This window comes from Tympanuchus pallidicinctus, unplaced genomic scaffold (assembly GCF_026119805.1).
Source record: "Tympanuchus pallidicinctus isolate F22 unplaced genomic scaffold, pur_lepc_1.0 scaffold6, whole genome shotgun sequence".
Taxonomy (NCBI): domain Eukaryota; kingdom Metazoa; phylum Chordata; class Aves; order Galliformes; family Phasianidae; genus Tympanuchus; species Tympanuchus pallidicinctus.
This window is the reverse complement of record NW_026294780.1, coordinates 1,295,180-1,323,041: the sequence shown is the minus strand read 5'-3', so window position 1 is coordinate 1,323,041 and position 27,862 is coordinate 1,295,180. Positions and strand designations below refer to the sequence as shown.

The following is a 27,862-nucleotide window of genomic DNA, read 5'->3' as shown; positions in this document are numbered from 1 at the left end:
TTATTTTTAAATCATCAGAATTTATTCTGTATGATTTCTTCCATGCAATTGTATACTGAAATGTGGGCAGACGCATTGTCCTTCGGCAGTGGTTTGCTTTTTTTTCCCCGTTTTTGCATATATACCAAATAGATGCTAATATATACCTATGTACACATCTACATAGAGGCACTGGCAAATAGGAATCTTTTTATGAAGCTAGGTAGCCATTAGACAACTTGCTAAAAGTGATAGAAATGTGCAGATGCTGCTATATGTAGAAAGGGAATTAAAATGAAGTGCATCTTCTACAGCAGGGTTTGCACAATGCCTGTTTTTTAGAACTGCTAGGGAGCATTAATTCTCTGTAGCAAGTATGCATCAAACCTGGGACAATACTGAGGCAAGATCAAATGATGACAATTGCTTGTGAGAACTCTTTTATTGTCCTTGCTTGTATTCCACTACTTATCTTTTAAACTTACTCTATTTTTCCTTTTTTTTTCTTTTGGTAATAAATTGTCATAGAGGTGCTGCAACAAGCTACACACAAGACTCTTTTCCTATCAACTCTAGCATCAAGGGACAGAGCTGAGATATATTCTGAACACTATTCCATATTCCTATAAAAGAGTCAGCCAGTCAGACAGCACAGTGACAGCCAGAGGCAAAATCCTCCCCTTTATACCTGGATTGGTGCCGTTATCACTTCACTTGGGAATATGGCAACGGGTAGGCTCCCTGTAGGATGGAGTTTAAGCCTAGAACATAGGTAAAACCTGGGATCTCATATATTTAAGTCATTAATGAAAGTGATCTTTAAGTGCCCTTAGCCTTTTAGATGTTTTTGGCAGAGACACTCTGGAATACAATAAAAACACATCAATTTTTACACAAACTTTACTTCAAAACAAAAAAGGAAAGAGCAAAAATATGCTCATTGTTTTGTTCAGCCTTTTATTCCATCGTTATGGCACAAGATAGAACTTAAAGACAACATCACTGAATACGTCTTCAACGTCATTAAGACTAATAAGTTTTATAAAATTCTTTTGATATGATACACTTTCCCTTATCAAGTGATAATAGAATTTCCTCTAGAATACTGAAGTACATTGCCACCTGCTGGCCAGAAATGCTTTTGCAATTTGAAAACATTGACATTTGACAACGCAACATACAGTTATCGAAAAAATACTAATGACCCACGCTTTGGCACAATATTTATAGAAACACAGCTGTGAACTTCTCACATTCACTTCCAAAATTTAGTGTGACCCCTTTTGCAAATATCTCCATCTCTATTTCTGCTTTGTCTAACTTTCCTCACAATGAAGCCTTGTTATTTTAAAGGAAAAGCCATATTCTTTCTCTACTGTTACACAACTCAGCTTATTGGGATTGGTTTTCTAAAATTTTGATTCCAGTTCATTGTTTTAGAACAATATATAAAGTCATACATTTATAAATATATATATTATATCCTGTATACATAACATTGTTTTTCCTCTAGACAGGTAGGGCAGACCTTTGCGCTACATCTTTCATTGGTTTAGGCACGGCCTTGTTCTTATTTGATTCCCCAAACCACTTCCTCCAAGAATCTAAAAAAAAGTATTTTTAACACTTACCTTGTATCAAATTTTAATTTTGTTTGCAAATATATTTGTAAGAAAAAAAATATTTGGTATTTCCCTCCTCCCAGTCACTACTACCCTTATAAAATATATGGCTTTTCATGTTCCACTCTATTCTAGTGTTTTTCAATAGGCAGTGAAAAGAAGGACAACGTTCCCCTTTAGGTTTTTTTCCCAAGCACAGAAACCAGCTTGTGCACTTCCTATAGAACTCCAATGCGTATGACGGTAACGTAAGTGCAGTGATTTTTATAAAAGCAGTCACGGTCGATTGACATCTGTATATGAAAACATAATATATGATTATTATACAATACCCATTACAGAATATACAATCATCAAACTGCAGATATATAAATACATTTTAGCCACATCAAAGCAACAGTTTTATCTTATAAACAGCATATGTATGCATACAGGGTTATCGGACTAACATTTCCATCTTCTTCTTTTCTCACAAGCTTGCTGAAAAACAGGAACATACTGTATTTGTAAATAGACTGCTTGCCAGTGCTGTTAGGAAATTAAAGTGAACGAGATTTTAAAAAATTATATGTAACTTATTCGGTAGAAAACGAACAAGCACCCCCCAGTTTTCCAATATCATCATTGTTTTCCTATGAGAGGGAGCATAGGTGCGAGCGGCAGTTCCGTGGAGTCCGATCATACAAGGGTCTCTGGGAGGGCATCAGGGTTATCAGCTGATAAAAGCTCCCAAATTTGCCACCTCTCTCTTTGCCAGTCGTGCCAGTCTGGCTCTGAAACATTTTTACTGTTCTGACTGCGAGCCGCCGTCGAATAGATGTGACCTGCTTGGTTGTGCGGGGCCGGGCGCTCCTGCTTGGAGACGGCCTGCTCGGGGGCTTTGGCCACAGGCCCTCCAGCTGCTCTGGTCCCTGCACTTTTGTCATGGCGCTGAAGTCTCCACAAAGAGTGCAACGTTGAAGAAACGCTCGATCGCTGCGACAACGCAGAGCTTGCTTTGGGCTGCCCAGGGTACGGAGGGGGTGGCCTCTCTTTGCTGTAGGAGGGCTTAGCCGTGCTCTGCGAGCAACCCGCGTGCGAGTCATGCTCACTGAGGTCCTCCACACTGCTTAAAGTCAAGTGCCGCTCCGACTTGGAGCGTGACTGGTCCAAACACCTTCCTCCGGCTTCGATGTGCGGGTTACTGCACACCCGAGACATGGCAGGCTGGAGCTGGCACTCGGGAATGGCGGCAGTTGTCTGACTCCTGCGCATGACTTGCCTGCCATGATCCAGTTCGGAGGAGCTGCCCTGCCACCGAGGAGAATATATGGAGAGGTTCCCTTGTGAAAGAGAGCACTGTCCAGGCCGCAGCAAGCTGCTTTCGTAAATGTTTCCGTACGAACCTGGGGGACAAAGTAAGAAAGATGTCAGTCTGCAGTCATTTACACGGCATTCTACAAGTCACTGCTTTTTCCTTGTATCATATCACAAAGAGAGAGAGGGATTTTTATCTGCAGGCTATGCAATTAAAGGCTTAACAGCCCCACCACTGCCTGAACCTGCGGACACGGAGCAAGAGCCTTGCATTTATTTTTCAGGCTATCAGACTGAGGATGGAGCCAGGCTCTGACCAGTGCCAGGAAGGGAGGCAATGGGCAAAAACTAGAACACAGAGGTTCCTTCTGAACACCAGGAAATACTTCTGTGCTGGGTAGGTGATGGAGGTGATGGAGCAGTGGCTCAGGCTGCCCAGAGGCTGTGCAGTTTCCTTGGATGGCTCCTCTGTGGAGCAGGTGCAGATGGGAGGAATACCATAGGCACAACAGGGCAGTGACTTGTCAAGACCATGCGGGCCACCAGCAGGACCAGAGTCCAGAGCTGCAGCTTCACGGGCTGTGCTCATGCCACTTCTGCAGACACTTAAAAGTGCCCACTGTGTTCACCTTCCACAGTGAGTTTCAGAACTATTCAAAATTGTTTTTGAAGTAACTTGAAAATGATTTTTAAAATTGTCTTCTAATAATTCAAAATGCTGCCACATTTGTAAAACCCTTGTGCTTTTCTTCATTTGATTGAACAGCAAACTTTTAAAAGCCAGTGGTTTACATACACATTTAACTCTTGGCAACATGAGCTGTCCTACTAATTTCACTGTGATTTCTCAAAACCCAGAAAGTGCTTCTGCCTTTGTTAGCTTTGGGCTTAAAAGTTCTGAGAAAGTTCTGACCTGCAATGCCTGTGTCTTTGCAGCCACTTTTCAGCGTTGAATGCCAGGTTCCCCAGATATCAAAATGATCTTCTGAGACATCTAAATAGCAAGAAGAGTAAGAAGAAAAGGATGAATTCATTAAATCATTATTTAGAAATATGTAAATGGAGCAGTAAATTAAATTTGCATAAACCTTTATGCAAAGTTGTATATATCAGAGTTATCAACGTCTGCTAGCATTGGGCTCACTGTGCACTAGCACCAACAGACCAAGTGTATGCACCTACTCACTGTTTCAAGCTCAGATCCTGAGAATGAATTTAGTGAACTCTGTATGAGTGGAACACCTAAATTTGCTGATAGAATGAACTTTTGTTTGTCCTCTGCTTTATTGAAGAATGGAGGCTTTGGATAAGAACAGGATGATTAGGCCAAAAGAAGTTAGTTAGTTCGTGTGCTTCCCAAAGGGAAAGAATGGCAAAGCTCCTGCAAGGAAGTGCTGTCACAAAATAGATTTAACAAAAGGCATATACCAGGCCTCATTCTGAATTCTAATCTTTCTGTACCATTTTCTAATTCCAACTGGCAGAAAGAAATTTTGTAATTCTTTACAGTTTGCTATCATTGTGATACATGTTAAAGTCCAAAGAATGGTTAATATGATGAAACTTTGTGTCATTTCTTGTTCACAACTTAGCAGGAATCTATCCACGTTTTGAAACCAGTTCAGAGATTTAGATGCTGAACACAGAAGAAAAATGCCCAATGGCATTTACAAAGCTTACCACTGGGACAGTAGTCTAAATGCCATTAATTCCATATGGAATTAACTGCCTAACCACTACTTCTGAAATAAAATAATACTACCAAACAGCTCTCTGCACCTCTAAACACTGAAATTCCTTTAAGTTTGGCTCACTATTCGTATATTTCATGAAAGTAACTGTTAACATTTTTTGACATTTTTAAATGAAAAGTATCTGGCAGAGCTGGTGAGCTATCAGCTTTAATAAGAGTTCTTTACAGAAGAAATAATTCAGGTGTGCAATCCCTAGACAGGTATGGAAACAATGGATCCCCGTGCTGGTACTGCTGGGTGTGTTATTGGTAAAAGACATAAAGCTGTGCAGCTCAGCTGTGTTCTCCAGTGCAAAGCAGTTGAAGTCATTCTTTTCAATTGCACAAAATTTACAGCTTGACATCTTAGACTTTTCCAAAAGCTGGGGCATAGCACTGCAGGTATTACAGTCCTGGCAAACAGAACTAGAAATAACTAGAAATGCTCAGAAAAAAGTTGAAAAGCTGGACGTAAAGAGTTCCTTTTCCTATACAATAGCTCCAAGTTTTGACAAATGCCACACTAAAACCACCCCTGACAGCTGGCTGAGCTAAGGTCAGTCATTACCTGTGGGGCTCTTACACTACAACAAACTCAAGTCCTGACAGATGATAATAGAGAGCAGACGCTTTTCAGCTACATCAGAAACCCCTGTCAGTCACTTAGAATGAGGAACACGGGGAGGATATACCTTTTCCAGCCTGTGATGCAGAAGAATTCTCCTTTGTTTTAGGCTGCAAATGAGCACCCAGTGCGTACTGTTCCTGTGCTCTGTACGGCTTATCTGGGCTGTGTGCAACTTCTTCTTGTGCTGCCATCAGCGAGCGCTCAGACAGTACGGGGGAGTTGTTGTCATATGGGGAGACATCTCCGCTTGAAGCTTTGTTGGAGTCTGTGGAAGAGTGCCTTTCTCCCGTGGAGTAGGAACCTTCTGACCGCAGCATCTCAGGGCTTCTGGGAAAAGTTGTTAAGTAAATGAGGTTAATAAAAAATGCTTCATGTTCACAGCAACGCGTGCACTTTGACGTCACACAAATAAAATAAAATGCAACAGTATGGTCACAGCTGCTGAAATGAAAACACTGTGGAAGCAGTAGAAATGAATTTTCCACGAGTAAAACGTACGCCATGGAGCGGCCAGCAGGGGCCACTAAAAATCAAAAGATGCTGCTTTCAAGAACGAAAACAATAAAAACCAAATGCTGTACAGTTTGTCACAGGAAATTACACAGCGAATCAATTCCTTATGTTACCTTGACCATTCTGCTTGTTGCAACAATAAATCTGAGGGCACGATAGGGAAGATTAGTTTGATGATAAGCAGTATGCTAAAATAACTTGTTCCGTTTTACAGTAATATACAGTCAGTGAAAGCCAATACTTCGCTCATCTCTCGCACTGTAAGCAGGACCCTCTTCTGGAGGCATCCAGAGGTAAATATTCTATGGAGGACTAGCTGTATCTCTATCATATTTCCAATGGAGGCAGCAAACAACTGGCTTTAATTTTGACTCAAAATAAGCAAAGCCCCCAACAAAAACTACATCCCAAGCTCAGAGAGAAACCTCTCATTTTTAAGGTGTGTTGAAAACATTTCTCATATTGTTACAGTTTATACTAAGCAGACAGGAGACAATCTGTGAGCACACAGAACATCCCAAATAATATGGAGAAGTCCTCTGCAACCATACTTTATCCCTGTCAGTTGCCCCTCACTTGCATTTTTGTTACTCATCTTTCATTTCTCCGAACCTCGATCTGTGTTTCTTAGATGCTAATCTTTCGTCTGCTCTTGTCTTGAGTCAAACTCCTTTTATCAGTGACCTTACATTAATATTTGCTGTAATTGTACATGTTATGACAGAGGGTCCTTCTTGCCATGTATACTGAGAATGATCAGCCTTTCTTAGAGCTAAATCCAAAGATGGCTTAAACCGAGCGAGCAACTAAAGCACGTTATTCATTATGGAACAATAACCCTCTTTCTAGACAAATGAAGTAAAACTGAAGAAGGAAAATAAAAAAACACACAGTGGTAACACAGGCCAACCGCAGCAAACTGAAGCTTGATACACTGATACTGACAAATCTTAAGACCACTTTCAAGCTGTTTCTTTCCCCCTCATTGATTTACGAGTGCTATATCTTCAACTATGGAACATATACACTCAACATTATGATTAGTATGTTTTGCAATACTTAATTTTTTTTCTCAGTGTAAATGGAGACATAAAGTGTTGGGATTTAATTATGCTTTCTCCTAGTTACCCCCCAGCAAAGAAACCAACACCAAGCTGACTCTGAGGCTTAATCAGGGCCAACTTACAAAATGGGAGCTGCCATTTGGCTAAATAGTACTGCTCCAGGCTTCCCAGAATGGCTGGCACAGTAATGTTGGAGAATCATTAAAAAGAAATTGTAAATCATGTTCTCAGATGTGTAGCTTCCTAGCTGAAGATGAAGACAGGGTGATTAAATCTACAGCTACTGAAGAATTGTTATGTACTTTATTTACATACTTTAAGTTTCTAAAATGCTATCACAAAATAAACTCCTTCCTCTTTTTTTTTTTTTTTTTTTTAATTTGTTCCTTATTACTCCCTCTCTCTCCTCTAAATTCTAAAAAAAACCCAAAGCTGTGCAGTGAATGTGAGTCAAAATGAGATCCATTTAAGTAATGTTTTGAGAGCCTTTGAAGAGTCAGAAAGACCTGAGAGAAAAGGGGAGCAGTGTAGCTATCTGTAGATTTCCTGTGATTGAACGTCTTTCTCTTCAGCTTTCTAGACTGAGCGTCATCTAAACCTCATCCTGTTAACATAAAGACATACTTAACACTAACACTGACAGCAGGAAGGTTTGTCACATGTACATCTTTGCAGGACCAAAACCTAACTGCGTTGCACAGGGCAAAGAAGGAGGTCTAGCCCTGCGTAGCAATGGCAAGGTAACACAAGGAATGAGGGCAAAGGGAAATGCAAACAAAGGATGAGGGAACAAAAACTTGAGCTTTGTGAAACACCAATTTAATGTCTTACCTTCAATGACCTCTTATAGTCTATCTTGTCTCAAGACAGAGCTCCTGATAAAAATGTACTTAAATGGAAACTGTCAAGCCTTTAAAAACTTCAAGCTTCTAACCTCATTTACAGTTTCTGCTAGTAAACTCACACAATTATTTACATCTAATATCATATTCAAATTTGTTTAGGAAAAAAGAAAGTTTTAAAAACAAAAGAAAATGCCTGTAGACTAAGATTATTACTGTAAGAAACCTTAAAAATGGATTGAATACTTTGAAGCTGTAAATTGATCTCATACATTTGCTTTACTTACATAATTTTAAGATGCTATTTAAGAACAAAAAAACTTTGGCTCACATCTTTCCAAATAAAGAACGAACTCCCATATATTCCTTAAAACAAAAGTTTTGGTTTACAGTTTGAGTTCATTAGCAATCAGATATTTACTAAAATTCAGAATTCATCTTCACTTGAATGGTTGTGAGACTGTCTACCCACACACTGGGGAGAAAAATACAGAAGCAAAGTAAATCCTGCATGGGGTACACACTCACCTATATGCAGTCTTTGAATAGTAGATTATGTATTACTAAATGTCAGAAATGGGAAAGCAAGTAAAATATTTTCTGCAGGTTTTTAACTACATTAAGGAAAAGATTTAAGAAGTGGTTAAGTATCCCCATCTGACTGAAAGGTGTGAAAGCTGCAGAAAGAACCTATAACATATTTGTTCAAAAATACTGTCGAGTTTTCCTTTTTAACTGGCATCCTTCTGTGTTTAAGTTATCCATCAGAGTCTAGCAGTATGAGTGACTTGCAAAAATTTTAGTAACAGTAATTACTTCCATGGAGGACGTTCCTACATTTCCAATGGTGCCTAGGTCATCAAAACAGGAAATCTCATTTCAGTTTTGGCAGAAATCCTTTTCTGCAATACCTGAATGCTTCTGAGAGGAAAACCAATTATATGAAGAGGCAAACCATACGAAGTGCAATGACCTGGTAGCATGAAAAAGCAATTTCCATACACATCTGAGGTACCACCAACAAAACAGCTTCTTACAGGACCGGTTGCTACTGTAACAGGATGGAGGACTCAGTGATTCAGGAAGCCTTTGCAGCTCTGTACATGAACATACTGTATGGCCTATTGTATGGCCTCATCTTGGATGCCACAGGTTAAGGTGGATTAAAACCTATCATCACCATCCAAAACACTTGAAAATTCTATGCATTTAAAATACACTCTAAAATTACTCCAAGCCACATTTGCTCTATTTGCTAACCTCGATAAGTGATAAATACTCATAAGAAACATTTTATTTTTGTCTTAAAGATTCTTCATCTTACAGCTGGAAACTGCAATTCCATTGTCATTGTCAAGCCAACATACAAAAGAAGTTAAGTCATCCACAAAAGCAGCCTTCATAATTGCTGCCACTGGTAATTAGTGCTTTACCACAACCATGTTCCATAAAGTCCCTGACACACCATTCATGATGCTCAACTCTTAAGAGAACTGAAAGATGAGGAACATCTGATTTGTCCTCCTTGGAGGAGGAAAAGAAATTGTGTTTTCTGTCAGATTAGAGTGAAGAAAGCATTTGCAATGGCCTCAAAAGCAAAGATGAGAGAGCAATTGCAGTAACAGGACCTTCAGAGCAAGTAATATGACATTAAAATCTTGAAGTTGATTTCACACACTAAATTACACAGCCAACTAGCTTTTCTGATGAAGATTCCCTCAAGAATATCTAAAGCTTTCTGTTCCATGGATCCAAATTTGGAATGTCATGTCAATAAAATTCCAAGAGCTGTATGGACATATGTTGGATAGTCATTGCAATGAAATCAAGGCAAGTATCTCCTTGTTTTCTGCTGCCTCACACTTCTTACAGAATAGATAACCAACAAATGCATTACCTCAAAGTCAGTATTATGTCCTGAAGAAAATCAATCTCTTAAGAGCATCACACTCTGAGCAATAACACTGAGCAACATTCCCTCTAATTTCGTGGAATATCTTAACCAAGAAGTTGTAATGACAGTGAAAATATGTTTCATTAATGTTAAGAATAAATCACTCATATGATATCAGAGTAAAAGACAAATGAGAAATTGTTTTTCCCATCTCAGTGATACTTCACCTGCCCACTACTAAAAATACAATACATTGGTAGTAGCGTAGCCATAATGTTCCTATTTGGATTAGTAACCTTTTCTTACAAAGCTGGTCTATGGTGACCAGCTGTCCACAAAACATCTGTTTTTTCCTGTAGGTGTGCATGTTGGCTGAAAATTAAGGATGCTCATGGAAAGGTCAATCAACTTAAAATAAACAGGATCTAACAATAAAATGTTTCACTCACAGTTACTTGTAACATAAACTTATGCTCAATTAGTATGTGAATGCACATGTGATATACAATTTTACGTCTATTATATAGATTGTGAACTCCACCATGAAGGTTTTCACTGTGTGAAATACATACAAATAATATGATCATTTCAAACTGTGGACTTGAAGAAAGAAGTCTCTACAGAGTATCATATTATTACTATATGTCATGTGATTTGCGGTCTTGGCCTATGGTAAATGTGAAACAACTGTAAAAGACGTCTAAAGTAACAAATTACTTGGCATTTACTGTGAACTAAATACATACATGGCTAGTTGCTGTCAGTCAGATCACATTAAATGAAATTATTTCTTAACTGCAGTACACTACAGAAACACAGACAATTATCACAGATCAGATGATATGTGACAATTTGCTCGTGTTATGTGTTCATGTGGCTAAACTAATGAACTAGTAACATCCTTTACAACACATGATATATTCCACATGTTGTTTTTTTTTTCAATTTTTGTAATTGAAGTAGCCTTTTCCCCCAATGTATTAATTGTACTTTTTCTTTCATACATCTTCCTTTGAAGCTATGCACACCATTACAGTACTGTCAAAAGTACAATGTTCAGAGGGAGAGAAAAACAAAAACAGCTAACTGTACAGTTTCCATTTTAATTATAGTTTAAATGCACTAGGCACTTCCCACACACACACAGGAAGACAAAGTCTAATCTGTTGCAGAGACCCTAGCATCTAGGAAACCTCTTAAAAATGACTTAAAGCAAGCTGATCAAATTTTGTAATTTTGAGAGTCTGGCATATTGGGATTCACTACAATAAAGGCAATGACTGTGTAATCCCATGAGAAAGCCAGGAGTCCCGTTAATCCAATTGTACAAAGTCATAGCGTTAAGGCACATGAGTGAAAGCAAACAGAAAGCATACACAAAGTTGGAATATGTTATGTACAATAACCGCAATAGTGACTGGTGTGATTCTTTTTCTCTTCAGATATTTCACAAAGTATTCGATTAAATAATATCCAAAGAATTTTCATAAGCCTGCTGTTGCAACAATTGACGTGTTTACAATGCCCTACCTAGTTCACAAGTGTATACAATAGAAAAAGAACAACAAACTGGTCAAACAGTTAGCCGTGATTGTATTAAGGCACTCTGGGGTGTTTCCACTTCCTCTTACTGAAGACTACAATAAACCCAAGACACGAACCAGCCGATCACTAGAATACATCCTGCCAGATAATAGTGCACTGAATACTTTTATGTACATCTCATTCTGTTCTCTGCAGCAGAACACAATCTTTTCTTTGAACCAGGAAAACAAGACTTGTCTTTAGAAAACACTGTACAGGAGTCATAATTTCTTTGGCAGAGTCTGTTTAATGTGGAGGATTTCTCTACTCCACTGTAGACAGTGCAGAAGAGCTGCGGAAAACCACAACCTTTAGAACACTTCCAAGGGGAGATAGAAATTCCCAGCAGAAACAAGGATGATGAAAGAACTAATTACTCACGATGACTGGGAAGCTTTCCTCCTCAACAAATAGTCCACAACATCTGGGTCAGTCTCTAACAGGCTAATAAGCACTTCGTTCTGTAGATCAGGGGAAACCTATGAAGAAAACAAAAAATAATTAACTGGAGATAAACATTCCTTCCACATACATACATTCATTTTGGTATAATGCTTAATCTGCAAGATCAAGTACAATTACACTTATAAAGAGTACATAAAACAAATATTCAGATGCTCCCACTTAAAAGACATTTCATATAACAGATGAAAGTAGGACTGAGGACCACTTTGCTCAAAGGCAAATGCTGATTACTGTTGAATATCCTATTGGTATCCAGTTGAGTATTATAACAGTGGGATTATTCATGTACTGCAGTCACAAAAGCCCCAGTTTAAGGTCCTTATCTTACATCTCCAATCAAAGATCTGGAGTTACTTAAAAATTTCAAATCCAAGCAACTGTGTATCACCTGTTTTTGAAATAACACAAGATGTAATTACACAGGAAGGAAAATGTTTCTTCACATATTCCATAGCATTTAATTTATTTATATCCCTCTCACACAGAAATTTCATGGTAAGAGCTCTATATCTGAAGTTCTTCCGTTGTCCATTCTTCCATTTCAGTGGTAGAGGTAAACATGAAATCTTCAGATATCTGGATGCCCAAATTCTAGGATCTAGAAGAACTTAAATTCTGCTTAGGGCCTGATTCATGACAGGTATTGCTGCAGGCAAGACAATCTCAGCAAGGGGTCATCAACTGTGCAATCTGCTTGTGGATGCAATTTGTCAGAGCCTACATCTTTTGACCTTCAGGTCACACTGCATGGGCCATTTATTCTCCCCGACATTTACTGGGAAATAGGAATAGAATTACTAATAGATTCCTCAGGGGAATACCTCAGTTTGGAAGGAACATATTTAAGAAGTCAAGTAACAGAAAAGACATATTACTTTGATAAAGGAAATAATCTGAAAATAAATGAAGATAGTCATCATTTAATTCAAATTGACTCTAATTGTTTATGAAAAAATTGTGTGACTATGACTTTCTTTTAAAAAATTACTTTTGACTTCTAAGCTGGAAAAATTTCTTAACAATGGGCAATCATATACTAGTCTTTAAATAAATTATCTTATCTTTTTAGTAATACGTTTTTGAAAACCTGGTGCTGTGTGATTTTTCAGTTCAGACAGCCTTTTTATACAGTAGAACTCAATCCAGACAAAATCTGAGTGAAGCAGGTTTCAGGCTTTTCTGCATTTAACTTACTATTCACCTTAGAATCAAGTTGTTAAACATGTAAGAATCCACTGAGAGGAATTCATCTGAAAGCAATTTCTATCGGTTTGGTTAACTAACTTGGAAGTGTAGAAACGATATGTGTGTAAACAAATTTATATTTATAGAGAATTACTATATGGACATCTCAGGAAGATGACAGAGCTGACATTATTGAAGTAACTGCTTAGCTGGCAATTACGGCTGAGTAGGTGGATGAGAACTTGAAGTTAAGGGACAGAAGGGTAAGGCAAGGACATGCAGAAGCCAAGGCACCACTGAAATAACTGCATCTGTTCAGCAGTCCTTGAGATGCCAGTTGAGATGCCAGGACTGATCAGAAGGCTTGGGGCTGTCAGGAGATAATTTTGAGATATTAGGGCATCACAGCTATTGAGGCACAGAAGGGCGGAGGGACCCTTACAGTTGTTGTCCCTGGATACTGAAGTGTCACAGAAAGGCAGTGTGTAAGTGCCTCCTCTGTGGTGAAACCATAGCAGCCTCTAACAATAAAAATAATAAATTTCAGACTCTGCATACTGCTTCTTTGCAGGAGGGATGGATTTAGGCACTAGGCAACATAACTGCATGGCAGAGCTGCTAAAAGCATAACCCCTCTTCTTCATCCTCCATGCCAACCCAAAGCCAATGAGGGAAAGGGTGGTTGAGTTCAGCTTCCTTGGATTCAACTGCTGGGCACTGTTCAGAGACTATTAAAAAGCAGCACCTTGAACATTCCAGCAACACGTACTAATGCATCTCTAAGACTCACTGAAATGGATAGGAATTGGATATTAAAGTCATTAACATCTATGAAGTAAGGGTAGTATATCTTCTATGCTATATCCACATTTGCATATTACTAATGTTAATGATAAGCAAAGCACAAAAACAAGTTGGCATCAATACACTATATGTTATTGCTGTAGCTGGATCCTCATGTCCAGATGTTTTTCTTTTTTTAAATAGCACAAATGTTAAGTATAAACAGAAGTCCTGGTTTGGCTCCACTCGGATAGATTTACAAAATGAATTGTTGCTGCCTGATTTCAAATGATCAGAATTATACTACAGTATAATGTATGAGTATTTTCATTTCTATGCATCAATTACCAAAGGATGCACTGGGTTAATTATCTTCAGAATACATGAAGTTCCTCTGTGCTGCCTAGGAGAACATGCAAAAGTTGAAAGCAAACCCTAGGATAAGCTTTGTAAAACAGTAGCAGTGAGCAATTTGACAGTCCTACAAATCAAATATCACAAATATCATATTCTAGACATTACTCCTGAAAAAACAGAGAGATCTTGCCATACTATTTGTTGAGCAGTGGGAATGGGCAGAGTAAAAGCACCCACAGATGCTCATCTGTTAGGAATTTCTGTAAATTTTACATCAACATTCTTTCAGCTTTCAGGAGAGCATCTGTGATAGGTTTGATTCTCTCTCACATGCAGCTAACCTTTCATTCTAAAATCTGATTTTAAACTCCCTCTACTATCTGAGAGTCTGCTCTAAAGAACAAAGAAAGCTTCTCTCTTTTTCAACACTGCAGTTAACTTTCAGCTATAAATTCAAGCACTGAAAAGGAATAAATCTGTCAAAATGAAAAGACACCATAGGTAAGGTTAACCTAATCCTAAACCCTGCTATTTCCACACTGAACATGTGTCTGAAGTAAGATGTGCTGTGCCATGAAGTGTTCTTAAAGAAGAATAACAGTAAGATATTTCAAGTATTGCAGGTGTTCTTATTCAAGTATTATTTAAAACTTGTTAGTGCCATCCATGCTCTGGGCAACAGAACTTCTCACAAGTTCTGCTGCCCAGAACAGAACCTGTTCCCTGACTTTCTTCTCACGCTTTGGAAGGAAAAACAGCACCTAAAGTTTCCTCAAACTGTGAAAAGCATTAAAAAAAGAAAGAGAGAAAGAGAGCAGGGAAGAGAGGAAGGCAGGGAGGAAGCCACCACAAACCAAGCCATTTTCACTTTTTTAAGATTTCCTTTTTTTTTTTTTTTTTTGTCAGGACATTTATTTCTACTACAATGAAGATGGGATGATGCCCACCAACTGGCTTCTGCTACCCTAGAGTAGAGCTCTCTGCCTCGGGCACAAATCATGCAAAACTTACCTATGATTTCATAGACTGAAAAAGACAAGGTCAGAGAATGAAGTGATCAGGTAACTGCTAGGCTTTATCAATGTATTTTAACTAAATTGCATCTTCAGCAGGCAATAATATATAGGAATTATTTGTTCAAAACATGCCCTATCAAAGGTCATTGTCCTTTCCATGAGGAACATCCTTGCTTCAGCAAGAGAATAGAAAAGTACTCAGGAGTAACACACATTCATGCTTCACTCCTCTTAGCCAAATGACAAGTAAGAAAACTTTGTCTTTTCTTCCCATATGACCAACAAGAAAGAAGTCTTTGACAGGGAAAGTTGTTCCTTTAACCAAGGATCTCTTTTCCCTTCAGTAAAATTAATTAATTTCTAACCCTGAGAGGTGAAAGGCCATTTTCAGTCTCATCTTTAGAACTAGTGAGAAATGATACCGCCTGGTTTAGTGTTCAATTAAATAACCATCTCCATCAATCATTCCCACAGACAAAGAAATCTTCTAAGGAAGATATTCTTATCTACATAGAAACCATTCCTAGCAAGATGTACTTACAAATTTTCAGTATTACTGCTGCAAAGCATTAGCCTTGACAGAAAGGCTACTTTGTTTATTAATTCAAGTCGAGCTTAATGTAATGCAGTTTCCACAGTTTATTTCATCTTTGTGGTTTCTAATACCAACCTGGAATTACCTCATTTAACTTAAAAATGCCTGTAAGTAACATAGAGAAACATCCACATACCATAAAAAGGGCTTCATAGTTTTCAATCATCTTTTGTACAACAGCTATGATAGCAGTACTCTCTTCAGCTCGAGCTGAACTCTGAACTGTGAATTCTTTGTCTGTAGATTTCTGCTTGTGCAACAGGTTAGGGCCAAAGATAGTAGCCAGGTTAAGTGATGTCATTTTGTTCCCAGTAACCTGGAAAACAGAAAATAAATGAAGTAGGGGCTCCAGGATCTAATGATATATGATATAGATCAGAGAGAGATACATGCATTCTCACAAATCCACGCACACAAGACATTTAGCAGATAGTTTATTCATCAAAATATAAGAGTGCCAGTCAAACATTTAACCATTTTCAGAAATGCTGAAAGACTTTTTTTGGACATCCCTGCTAGAAGCTCTGTGGATTTTCTAGACGGATTTGCGAATGAACTGGAGGACAAGAGGGAGAAAGTGCTGTCTGCCCTTAATTTCCTGTCAGCTTGACAATGGCATACTTCATCTGAACTCAGGGAAGTCTCTTCCTACCTCAATTCCTTACCATATCACCACCTCTTCAGACCACATACCACAGGCAGTTACTTCTTCCACTAGCACTCATGATATGAAGTAGACACAGTGAAGAAAAGCATAATTTTGCAAGTTCAAACAGTTAAGTGGTTTGGATACTTGAGGATTACGCTCAATGTTTTTATTAGTGTTTTTCTATTTTTTTCTTGTTTCCTAGAACATGCTAAATATTTACTTTTTAAACCAATTTTTAGTTTCTTTTTATTTTTTACTTTCTTTTGCATCTCCGTATCTATGCTTAACAAAGCAGTAGTAACTTGACTTTGGAAGAAGTGGAAGGATAGACACCAATACAGAAACAATCTGAAATATATGTCATACAGGTTATTAAATCCAGATATTCATTGTCAAGCTTGTGAGTAGACTACTTTTTCCCCATCCTATTCTTTTAAGAGAGAAAAAGCAAGCATTATGTGCTTCCTTTCTGTCTCTACTTGATTGCTATTCTGGGAATGCAGAAGATGATGCCAGACTGTATAAGAATGCAAGTGAAGTTTGTCAGTTGAACCAGTTTTTCTTGCAGGCTTTTTTTTTAAGAAAACAGATATCATATGCATTATTTTTTCATTTGCTTCAATTACATTTGAACTAATGAATAAAAAAAAGGACAGAATGAGCACAGAATGGGCACAGAAAGAGGAAGAAAAACAGCCCTTCATGAAATGAGTGGTACCAAATGAATCCTTTAAAAACAGTTAGGTGTGGGTTTTTTTGGTAGATGACATACACTGAATGTTCCAATTGAATTTACAACTGTACACTGACTACTCTTGTTGGGTTTTCTTGTTTTTGTTCTTAATTTTTAATTCTTTTATTTTATTTTTTTTTATACAGAGCTCAACAGGTAGCACAGAGCTGGCAGTGAAAAACAGAATTTCCATTTATTGTTGGGACCACTATTTAATCTCAGAAAGATACCTGCAACAAGCAGATGCATGGGCAGCTGCAATGAATGTGCTGACTATAGAGACTTGCCCCAGCGTAATAATGCTTGAACACTCCCTGCTCACACCACAGAGCACACAGATGTTCCTGGGTGACCTAGTTTTTAACTAGTGTCAGAGTACTGAGCCACCAAGGATGCACGGGCACGTGGTGCTTTGAGAGAGCCAAGGGCAGCCCCTGGCTGTGCCCCCATCTGCATATGCAGGCTGTCTGTACAGCGTGTCTTTTCTTAAGGGCAGCTTCAGGGCATTCCTTAAAAAAATGGTGTAAACATTCCCAATTAAATTAGCTGGATGAGTCACTTTAATAAAGTTAGTCATCTATCTCTGTATCTGTGAGAGAAGGGCTTTTGAAAGAAATCATGAGGAAGGGACTGTGTGCCAAAGCTTGCCTGTTTTCATTCCAATGATAGTAGCCTATAAAATATTTTCTTTTGCCCCATATGCCTTTATTCACTTAATTATTAATGAACAGCTGATGATATTGTGAGCAGAATGCTGTATTATCTGTAAAAGATATCCAATTGCACATAATATTCCTGATGGATGCTTACAATACTGCCAAGATGGCTCACCTAAATTTGCCTTGCCAAAATACCTTTAGCAGAGCTGATGTGCTCCTAAGGAGAATGAAAATGCTTTTATTACAACTGTTTTACTAGACTCACTCTCTTAAGCAGCATCAGCCTTTAGCCTTGTATTAAGATCCTCTTGAGGATGTTCCTGAACCAACAGGAAACCCTCTGCTGGAGGCAGGGGCCTCAGCTGGCTTATGTACACATTGTTTTTAAGCACAGTAAAATTATTACAGGCTGCTCTTTTTAAGTGCCTTCCATTAAGGTGGTACAGTTGTCTATCAATGTATTGCTGAGGATAGAAATAATAGCATTTGAAAGGCTCTGAAAAAGGCTCATGCAGCGCATTTGAAGTTAGGACTTCTCATAGAGTTATAGAATCATTAAGGTTGGAAAAGACCAATAAGATCATCTAGTCCAACCATCAAACTTCAGGCAATTCTACTGTCAAACTTCAGGCAAACTTCAGGCAGAAATTCAGCAAAAGACAGTTTCATGGTGCCTATTCTTAAATACCAATCAACTCCAAAAAGCATCCAAAGAAGTGAGGAGGAGTTTCAGCAGTGTCAGAAGTAGCCTCAGAAGTAATCTCTGTTGCATTTCAGAGGAATGAGAAATCCTTTCCACCAAAAAAAAAGGGCACAATTTTGCCAAGCCTGCCAATTTTGACAGGCTGTATCCATGTCTCATTCAAAGATAACACAGTTGCCACCTTTTGCAGAGCAGCACAGTAGTTCAAACGCTTTCCTGGCAGAAAATGGGAAGGCTGGATTTTCAGATCTTCCCTAGTGTGACTGTTCAGATGCATATGTGTCAATGCTCAAAAGTACTACAGCGGATATTAGGAAAAAAATATTGTCCAAAAGAGTGGTGAGGCAGTGGCACAGGCTATCCAGGGAGGTGGTGGAGTCACCATCCCTGGAGGTGTTCGAGACAAGTGTAGATGTGGGGGGACGTGGTTAGTGGGCATGGTGTGATGGGTTAGTGGTTGGACTTGTTGATTTTAGAGGTCTTTTCCAACCTTAATGATTCCATTCCATGATTCTTAGTACACCACAGCTATGGGTATTATCTCTGGAGATGGCTGCATTCTACTCTCTCCAGTGAATGCAACAACAAGACGGCCAGTAGAAAAACTGACAGAGATAGATCCTAATTTCAAATAGTGATTAGGTTTACCAGACAGAAGGGCACAGCCAGAGTTCCTCTATTTTACTTTTTATTCTTTGCTATCTAATGAACACAAGGAATCAAAGAAAAACAAGAAATGAACTACGTCCAAAGATTATGTATGAAAGCAACATCAGAGAATGAAGAGAATAAATAAACATGCACCTGAATGCCTGACACTTTCATATAGGTGGTAGCCCTCCTACAGCCCTAAGAACATAGTAGAAAACCAAATGACAAATTATAGGCAAAAACAAGAAATCTCCCTTATCTTTCAGGGACATGTCACCACTATGGTTATTTCGCAGGCCCAAAGATCTCTTTCCAGTCCATTAATTAAACAAAGTCAAAGGAAAGAGTGGCTGGGACTTACTTCTTGGCCGTCTTTGTCTGTGGTGTCTTCTGCGTGGCCAGCCACGGTGGAGAGGAACTGCAGCAGTCGGTGTAGGGTATCGCAGTTACAGGGAGGTAGGAGATAAATGAGAAGCTGTAAGGTGCTTAGCTGTTCATCTGGCTCTAATACTAAGAGGGGAAAAAATACATTCTAAGAAAAGCACTCCAACTAACCTAAAATAAGAACAAATATACCGTTCCCAGCCCAAAGGAATGCTTGAGAATAGCTTTGCTTAACAGTAATTTTCTTTGTAAACATCAGAAAAAAAAGATAAAACTTCAAGGAAATATCAAAGCATAACAAATACTGTTACTGTAATTTTGCTTTGATTAGTCAACATTTTGCTCATAGGTTCATAGGCTCTTCTCTCAGTCTATAAGAGAGCAAATTCCATGTTGCATACTTTGTTGTCACCAGACACAAAAATTCTGCTTAATTTTCTACATATTATTTTCGTTCAGATATAGCAGGTATAAAAGCAGGTATAAAAGCAGGATCCCAGATATGAAGGCTTCAGCAAGAAACAGAAAACACATACTAGGCAGCAGCTTGATCTTGAAGGGTCCAACTTTACTTTTTCCGAGATTACATCCAGGTCAGTATGCTGGGACTATTTTAACATAATAACTCTGAGGATCATTAACTACAAAGAAACTTGAATTTCTGATGTTAGGTTTATGAAGTCAGACTGAAATTTTGGTCAGTGAGTAGCTATACAAACTAAAAACACTGGCAGTGCTGAGATACCAGGATACAGAAGGAAGTCTGTCATCTGCTTCTGCTGAACCAATAACAGGATCAGGATTTAACAGATAACATGAATTCATCCTGTATACCAATGTAAAAGTGAAATCTCTGTTTTAGTTCTCAGGGCTAATCTTACATAGTATGAAAACCAAGGAAAGTCTTCTGCAAATTATGCTACGCAAATATTTGGAGCGAATCTAGGCTAGAGTATTAAATGACAGGAAAGAGAATACAGTGTGTAGAAATTACAGAATTCAAACAAGCTTTTGAAAATCAGTAAATGAAGATGCTGCAGAGCTCACAGAGAGTGTTGATGAAAGGTGTGTAAAGTTCTCTGGTGAGAAGTGGGTCAGGCATGTCACGTAGAAATTCCTTTAACAAAGCAGCAACATCATGAATGCTGTGTTCTTCGTCTAACACAACATCTATGCCCCGGTCAAACTCTTCACGCAACTGGAAAAGACCATGACATAAAAACTCAGTCACTTGCCATTGTCACAATTAGTATGTTCCAACAGATAAAGATCTTTCAAGAAGTAACTTAACACATTTTCACTTTCCAGATTGTAGTTCACATCTAACTGCTGCTTATTCCATGGTATATAACTTCAAGTTTGTACCAGATTGTAATAAGCTTCTTTCCAATTAGTGTATGGCATTCTTCTATAAAAAAGCATGCTAAGTAAATGCAGAAATGTAAGACTAATACTAAAGATAGAAACCATGGTGAATAATGAAAACTGGACAAAAGGCTTTCTTATACCACCTTCCTGTGTTATCCTCAGGTTTTTGGAAAGAATGAAACTGCATTTCATAACATGTATGTTTTTGTACAAAAACATTGATAATAATAATAGAGCAATGTTAAAGGTTACCAAACTCACATTTCTTTTGTGAATTGAGATTGTACGTATTTAAGCCTAAGTAGTAAACAGACATGTTCGTTAAGAAATCTTGGCACTGGTCCCCACACATCTTGTTCCATCCTCCTAGCTTAGTTATACTCACTTAATGATTGTTACTACAAAATTAACAAACACCAAACTAACACCATTCTGAGGTATTGCTAATTTTCACTACAGTTCTCAGACAATTTCTGTGTAAGTCAAAGGTATCGAATGTCTCAGAGGCAGAAGAAATCGCTCACCAACAGCCAATATGTCTTTTGACCAGATAACAGGCAGACTTTCTGAAGAGACTTCCCAACACTAATAGCAGAAAACTTTCTTGAGAGCTCCATCTTTTCTCTTCAGTGTGAAAATAGCCCATACCCAACCCAGCACCTCGTAGAATCACAGAATCATAGAATCGTAGGGGTTGGAAGGTACCTCCAGAGCATCGAGTCCAACCTCCAGTCAACTCCAGCTCAGGAGACTTAGTCCTGCACCCCAATAACTGTGAGAAAGCTTTAAGGTGGCTTGTAATGCATATATTTGCTCTTCATTTTCTCTTCCTGATTATCACAAACAAAACCTGCTGTCACATGCACTTATTTATGTATTTATTGCAACAGCTGAAATAGAACTTCTAACTGGAGGAAGAAAAGAGAAAAAACTATGCCTACTTTCTGTACAAAGACTAAAGAGCAGCTGTGAAAGCACACCAAAATCTAAGTATTGGACTTGGCCTTCCATGGTTCAGAAAATGAATGGAATTTTAATTGAATCCAAACTTTCCCATGTGTTCGTGTTGACAGCATTTATTATTTTAACTGCTGGGCCAATGTGATGCTTCCATGTTGTTTAATAAAATAAATTAGTTCACCTAATTCAGTGAATTAGTCAACGTAATATAACACATAAGTACCCAAATCTGTCAGTGTCTTCTGTTTTTAAAACTGAGTAAAAGAAAAAAATGGTGAAAGTGATGTTTGAAGTAAGGCTTAGGATACAAGCAAATGATACAAGCTCTCTGCTTTTTCCCAGAGGTATGATACAAATATACTCATCTTTGAATAATAACAAATGTTTTCACATTGATGCTTGTAATGCAAATGACAAGCAGCTTACTTTTCAGTACTTTTACTCGTTTAGTGTTGATCTAATAACTGTCTTTGCAGACCATGAGGGTTTTCAGCTTTATGGTACATTAGCCACACAGCAGTATTAACTGGTAGAGAGTAAACTACAAATCAGTAGGTTATACTGTTCTACCATTCAGAACCAAGTCAAATTAGCTATTCATGATAAATGTCCAAAGAGCCAACCATTATGTTGTGTATTTTTGCAAAACAGTACTATTATTCCTAGGATCGGTGTCATCAGGCTTCCTTTGTTTTGCTGTATTTTCACATTTTGATCTTAAAATTTCTAGCAGGAATATTCTATGATAACTTTTTGTTATCTCCTAAGCATCACAAAACCATTAAGCACTATGTTCTACTACTTACTCTAACTCAACAAGTATTTCTAGCTTTTTGGAATAACAACGCAACAGCTGATAGTGAGGAAAACCTCACTTCTGACATTGTCTCTGGAACCTAACTATACACAACCTCTGCTTTTTCAACATTTGGCCAATATTCAACATCAGAAATTGGACGGGTCTGCTCTGACCTTGAAGTTGAACAAGGTGATGTTTGCAAGCAGCAATTTGAGTGTCTCACTCCAGCTTCTCACAGGGTCAAAGACATTGCTCTGTAATTCCATATTTCCTCATAGTGTAACTTTTCCAAAAAAGATTTACAGTTTAGGCTTACTTTGGGAGCTTCTGCTCTTTCTGAGATAAATAAGCAGCCAAGATTTCTTTTTCCTCACACTGTAAACTGAAAAATTTCATCACAGTAGACTATCTGGATCTCCAATCCTTTGCTGCTTCCGCAGAGCAAAATATACAATGACTATTAATCTAGTGAGATCATTAGAAAGATTTCACCAAATGTAAAAGATGGCTGTTACGAGCTAACAAATACACACTAAAGTCACTGACATAGAAAGCCTGAATTTCTCCAGGTGAAGGACAAGGAGAAATTACTCAAGAGAAGGGAATAGGGTTATTTGTGTCATACCTGATGAGTAAAAAAATCCATATCAACTCACCTGCCTTACTCTCTTTTTTGAACTTCCAACTCTGAATATTCCCACCGTCTGGAGACCTGCAAGTATAGCACATCAGACAACTGTTTTACTGTATAATTTTCTGTTTGAAATCACATTGAATCAAGGCAATCTGGGCTGTCTGCTTTAAAGCGTTTAAAAAAGCACACACACACACAAAAACAAAAGCAATGTGTTTCTCTATAGGGCTGTACTTACTGCTCTGAGACAAAACCCAGCTGTCTTGGAATAAGCAGTCAGTCAGTAGTTCTCAAGGATCTCACATCTAACCTGCAAAATGGCATCTCTGTTACCTGATGCCATCTTAGTGCCACTACTAATCTGTGAGGGACAGAGGTCTGCAGACAGCGAGGCAATCCTCAACATTTGGAGGTGGCCCTTTCAGGACTGACAGTGAAGGAAATAGTCAACACAGTAATACTTGGACACTGATCTGTGATTTTGAATACAGGAAGCAGCTGCTGTTTGGGTTGATCCACTGGCTCTGTAGTTCCTACCAGTGCAAAGGTTAGAGTTTCCTTCAAAGAGATGTAATTAGGGCAATCAGGCAGATAATGAATGGGAAGAACTACTTGGGAGTTGCACACAGTTTATAAGGTAGGTAGTATTTTACAAAAGGAAAGCAACAAACCAATATTGTACTGCAGGCAATGCAGGCAGTGCAGAATGTTTGCCCGCTGCATCATTCAAATATCATTCAAACTTTATTTTGGAATGAGGGTTGCCTGCTATTCACGAGAAATCAGTTCCTGTGTTCCTCTAGCCTTGTACATAGATACAGGGAGGATATCAAGCCAACAATATAATGCAGTTGATGAATAGACATATACTGTCCATTACAGAAACTGAAAAATTTGAGAGTAGGTGTCACCTTTAGAGGTGCCACAGTCTTTAGCAATAAGAATGTGTGTGGAAATCCTAGAGGCTTGAATATCTGTGAATATACATAATTTCATACAAGAGTTTCAAGAAAGATGAAATTGTCTATAAGCTTTTAAAAATGTATGGTCTAATAAAGGCTACACTGAAACATTAATCTTCTCCACTGATATGTAAGAAATAATAAATAGCATTGTAAAACAAATGCTTTCCCCATTAGAATAACCACGAAGTCACACTGCTTGCTGGAGATGTGCAAGTCCACAGTCCAACTGCAGAAAAATTCAGCTCAGTTTCAATCTTTTAGCTGTTAGTCTCAATATGACAACTCTCTTCAAATATTCTGTCTTTGGATAGCAGAAAATTGAATTTATTGAACTGACAGAATAATACAGAAGTAATTTAGTAGTTTAAGAACACTAGCAAGGAATCAACTGAGACAGAGATACTTGCATTGGACAAAAACTGAAAGCTGGTTGCCAGTTCCTGCACAAACATGACATATTTTTTTTACACTAAGCGTTTGCAGGAAGCTTCAGACTTTTACAACTTTGGGACCTTATCCCAGGGGCAACAGGAAAGAACTAGGCCAAAGGTTGTTATGCCTAAAAAATATGAGCTCATTTCCCTTTCCCTTTCCCTTTCCCTTTCCCTTTCCCTTTCCCTTTCCCTTTCCCTTTCCCTTTCCCTTTCCCTTTCCTTCCCCTTTCCTTTTCCTTCCCCTCCCCTCCCCTCCCCTCCCCTCCCCTCCCCTCCCCTCCCCTCCCCCCCCTCCCCTCCCCTCCCCCCCCCCCCTCCCTCCCTTCCCTTCCCTTCCCTTCCCTTCCCTTCCCTTCCCTTCCCTTCCCTTCCCTTCCCTTCCCTTCCCTTCCCTTCCCTTCCCTTCCCTTCCCTTCCCTTCCCTTCCCTTCCCTTCCCTTCCCTTCCCTTCCCTTCCCTTCCCTTCCCTTCCCTTCCCTTCTCTCCTTTCCTCCTTTTTTCCTTTTTATAATCATATAAAACATACATGAGGAGTCTCTTTGCAGCCTGCTGCTGAAAAATTGGTATAAAAGACCAATGTATATAGTCACATATATTCAGAATATAAAACACGATCCGTCACATAGTTTGGAATGATGTTACTAGAGGATTGCTGCCAGAACATCAAGTTCTCTGTTTTTACCCCAAATCAATGAAAAAACAATTGAGTCTGTCTTCTGAAATCTTAGTTTTTCTCAAAGTCAACCAGACCTGATGGCTTTTGTATAATACTCCTGTGGACTGTAGATAAAGTTGAAAATTGAAGAACATCAATATTTGCCCCAAAGTATCTGGGATGATCATGTTGTATGGCACTACATCGTGCTCTTAGAAAATGCAAAAAGAAACATCATGTTTTATTTAAAAGGAAATTCCAATAAAAATATTTTAGTAAAAAGTGTTGCATAGAAAACAATCTTTGTTATTACAGTGTATTAGGTGGATTAAGCACTTAATCACTAGGATACTCTGCTTGAGGTCTCTTTCTGCTGTCTCAGATACTTTTATGTTCTCCGAACTCAGTTAACCTTACTTAAAGGATGGAAGTCATTCGTCTTAAACTTAATCATCCCCATATTTGTCAGCCATGATATCTAGTCTCTGTAAAAGGCTAACAATGACTTGCTTTCATTGTTTTCTTTTATATACTTGTAAGCCACATGGGTATTATAAAAGCTTAGCATTGTTGTTTAAGTTGCTGTCCTCCATCTGAAAAAGCCTTTAATTCAAAGACTGTAAATGATTTCTTTCTGGTCAAATTAAGCATCAGATGCAGCATTTGATTCTACATTCACCATTATTAAATGGTTTGTTTATCATCTGGCCAAGTGATAGGTTTCTCTGTGGCCAAGTTATTTCAATTCTTATAAAAAATTCTTTACAAAACAAAGATACATTGGGAGAGATGTTGAATAGATATCTTGATTAGCTATTGTTTCTGCATTACAGAAAACCAGTGGGATGTTTGTGTCTGAACGATCATGAAGCCGTAAGAAGAATATTGGCACAGTTTTATAATTCCTTTCAGAGAAAGCAGGTCTGAGCCTGAGACTGGTCAACAGATTCAAGCTAGGGACAAACAATAAGCAGTTTGAAAGTCTTGTAGCGAACATAAAGAATCTTCTGAAATCTTAATATAATTTAGCATGGGATATTTTTTGTTCCTCTGAACCACTATTTTTCAATGTTGTTTCTAGCTATGTCTTGCACTGTAGCATAAATCGTTCATTTAGCATCAAAATCTAAAGATCCACCGGTTGCTAAGAATTGGTAGCTGGCTTTCAGGCTTTCATTCTCATGGTGTGTAAACCTGTACTGTGTAGAAAGTCATTCTTTCAGAGATGATCACTCCAGCTCTGAAATGAATGACCTCCAAGAAAGTGGTCTTCCTCCATGCTGAATGCAACAGTTAGCAAGCTTGTAGCATAGATCTGCAGTTTGGGAGGAGATCATCTCCTAAGAAATTATCTGTGAGACAGGAAGAGGGAAGCAGGAGGGAAAACTGGAGTGGAACTGTCTAGCTTGTAAAGATGTCATTGCAATTTTAAGCATACACTTGGTTCTCAAAATACTTATTTATTTATACTTCAGTAAAAATACATCTGCCACTCCTGGCAAGATGAAATATTCTTACCATGTTTTTCCAAGTGCTGGCAGCAACTGTCTACAAGCCGCGGAACCTGCCTGTAAATAGGGTTCAGGCTTAGTTTCTTATCTCTTGCCTTTTCTTTCTTGCTCTGGGCTTCTGCTGGCAAAGAGAGCTGGAGAGCTTCTAACAACCGTGACTGATTGTCATCAAGATCAGTAATGGAGTCCACAGACATTGCACCCTGTAAAATAGACATGCATAAACATTCAGTATGGCTGTAGAAATCTAAGGACCACCACATCTCATCTAACAACTATTTTTGCCTACCTGCATTTAAAAAAAACTTGCACAAAATACAATTTGCACTACCACTTTACAAATTGGTCAATATATAATACTACAGTAATAGATGCAAAAATCTGGACAGTACCCATGCTATCTTTACTATATCACAAGAGACACAATGCTTTACATTCATTTGGTGTGCTTTTAGTGCTATAAAGGCCTATATATTCTTCAAGACAAGAATGAGTCACAATGTGTGCATGCAACTCAGCAGTACAGCATTTGCATGAGGATATATACACATTTTTACACCTGATTCTTTACTTTTTCCACACTTCCACACTCTTCACACAGTGAAAATTATACAAATAGATTTACCACTCTATACCACACAGACTTGACTAATTACACAAATATGTATGATTGCAGAGATTGAAATAAACCCGTGCTATTACAGAACAAAGACACATGAGAGAATTCAGAGGTGATTTTTTTTTTCAGGTAATTTCACTTTAGGTATCTTAAATAAAATTCCAATGAAAGCTCTGAAAATTATGTTTGGATTACAGGAAGGCACAAAGGTTCAAGCAGTCAGCAAAGGATGAAGTAGCACAAGCAACAGGAGATTTATGGCATTTTTCAATGTTCACACTTGAAAATGAAGATCTGGGTTTTTTTTTATACCACAACACAACTGCTGCTTCAAAACTATCATTCACCTCAGAGTCAGGGAACTATTATTAAACTTAACAATGCAAAAAATATTTGAGGGAACATCAAGATTTATAAATAACAATAATAATAATTAAAACGAAAAAAGGAAAGAACTCTCAATAAAACTATCTATTGTACATTATTTTCTTACCTTCTAGTGCGAAGAATACACTTTACCATAACTTAAAATGTGAAAATGTAGAATTTTTATTCTATGCTTTGCTAAGAACACTAATTTCTT

The 27,862-nt window shown here is 38.2% G+C and overlaps 1 protein-coding gene across 5 annotated transcripts in view; it reads right to left on the bottom strand.

Annotated features, from left to right (window-relative positions):
- Window positions 1-27,862, bottom strand: part of ARHGAP6 (Rho GTPase activating protein 6) — a 298,937-nt gene continuing 271,075 nt past the window's right edge. For 4 of the 5 annotated variants that reach the window (XM_052664671.1, XM_052664672.1, XM_052664675.1 and 1 more), the window contains exons 5-13: window positions 26,668-26,863; window positions 23,118-23,173; window positions 20,382-20,532; window positions 19,312-19,460; window positions 15,692-15,871; window positions 11,536-11,633; window positions 5,322-5,584; window positions 3,811-3,891; window positions 1-2,986 (exon numbers count right to left, since the gene is read on the bottom strand). In XM_052664671.1, coding sequence (XP_052520631.1) covers window positions 2,280-2,986; window positions 3,811-3,891; window positions 5,322-5,584; window positions 11,536-11,633; window positions 15,692-15,871; window positions 19,312-19,460; window positions 20,382-20,532; window positions 23,118-23,173; window positions 26,668-26,863 — 1,881 coding nt within the window. In that variant the 3' untranslated portion in view covers window positions 1-2,279. The remainder of the gene's footprint in view (window positions 2,987-3,810; window positions 3,892-5,321; window positions 5,585-11,535; window positions 11,634-15,691; window positions 15,872-19,311; window positions 19,461-20,381; window positions 20,533-23,117; window positions 23,174-26,667; window positions 26,864-27,862) is intronic. The other variant, XM_052664673.1, reaches the window with a different exon arrangement.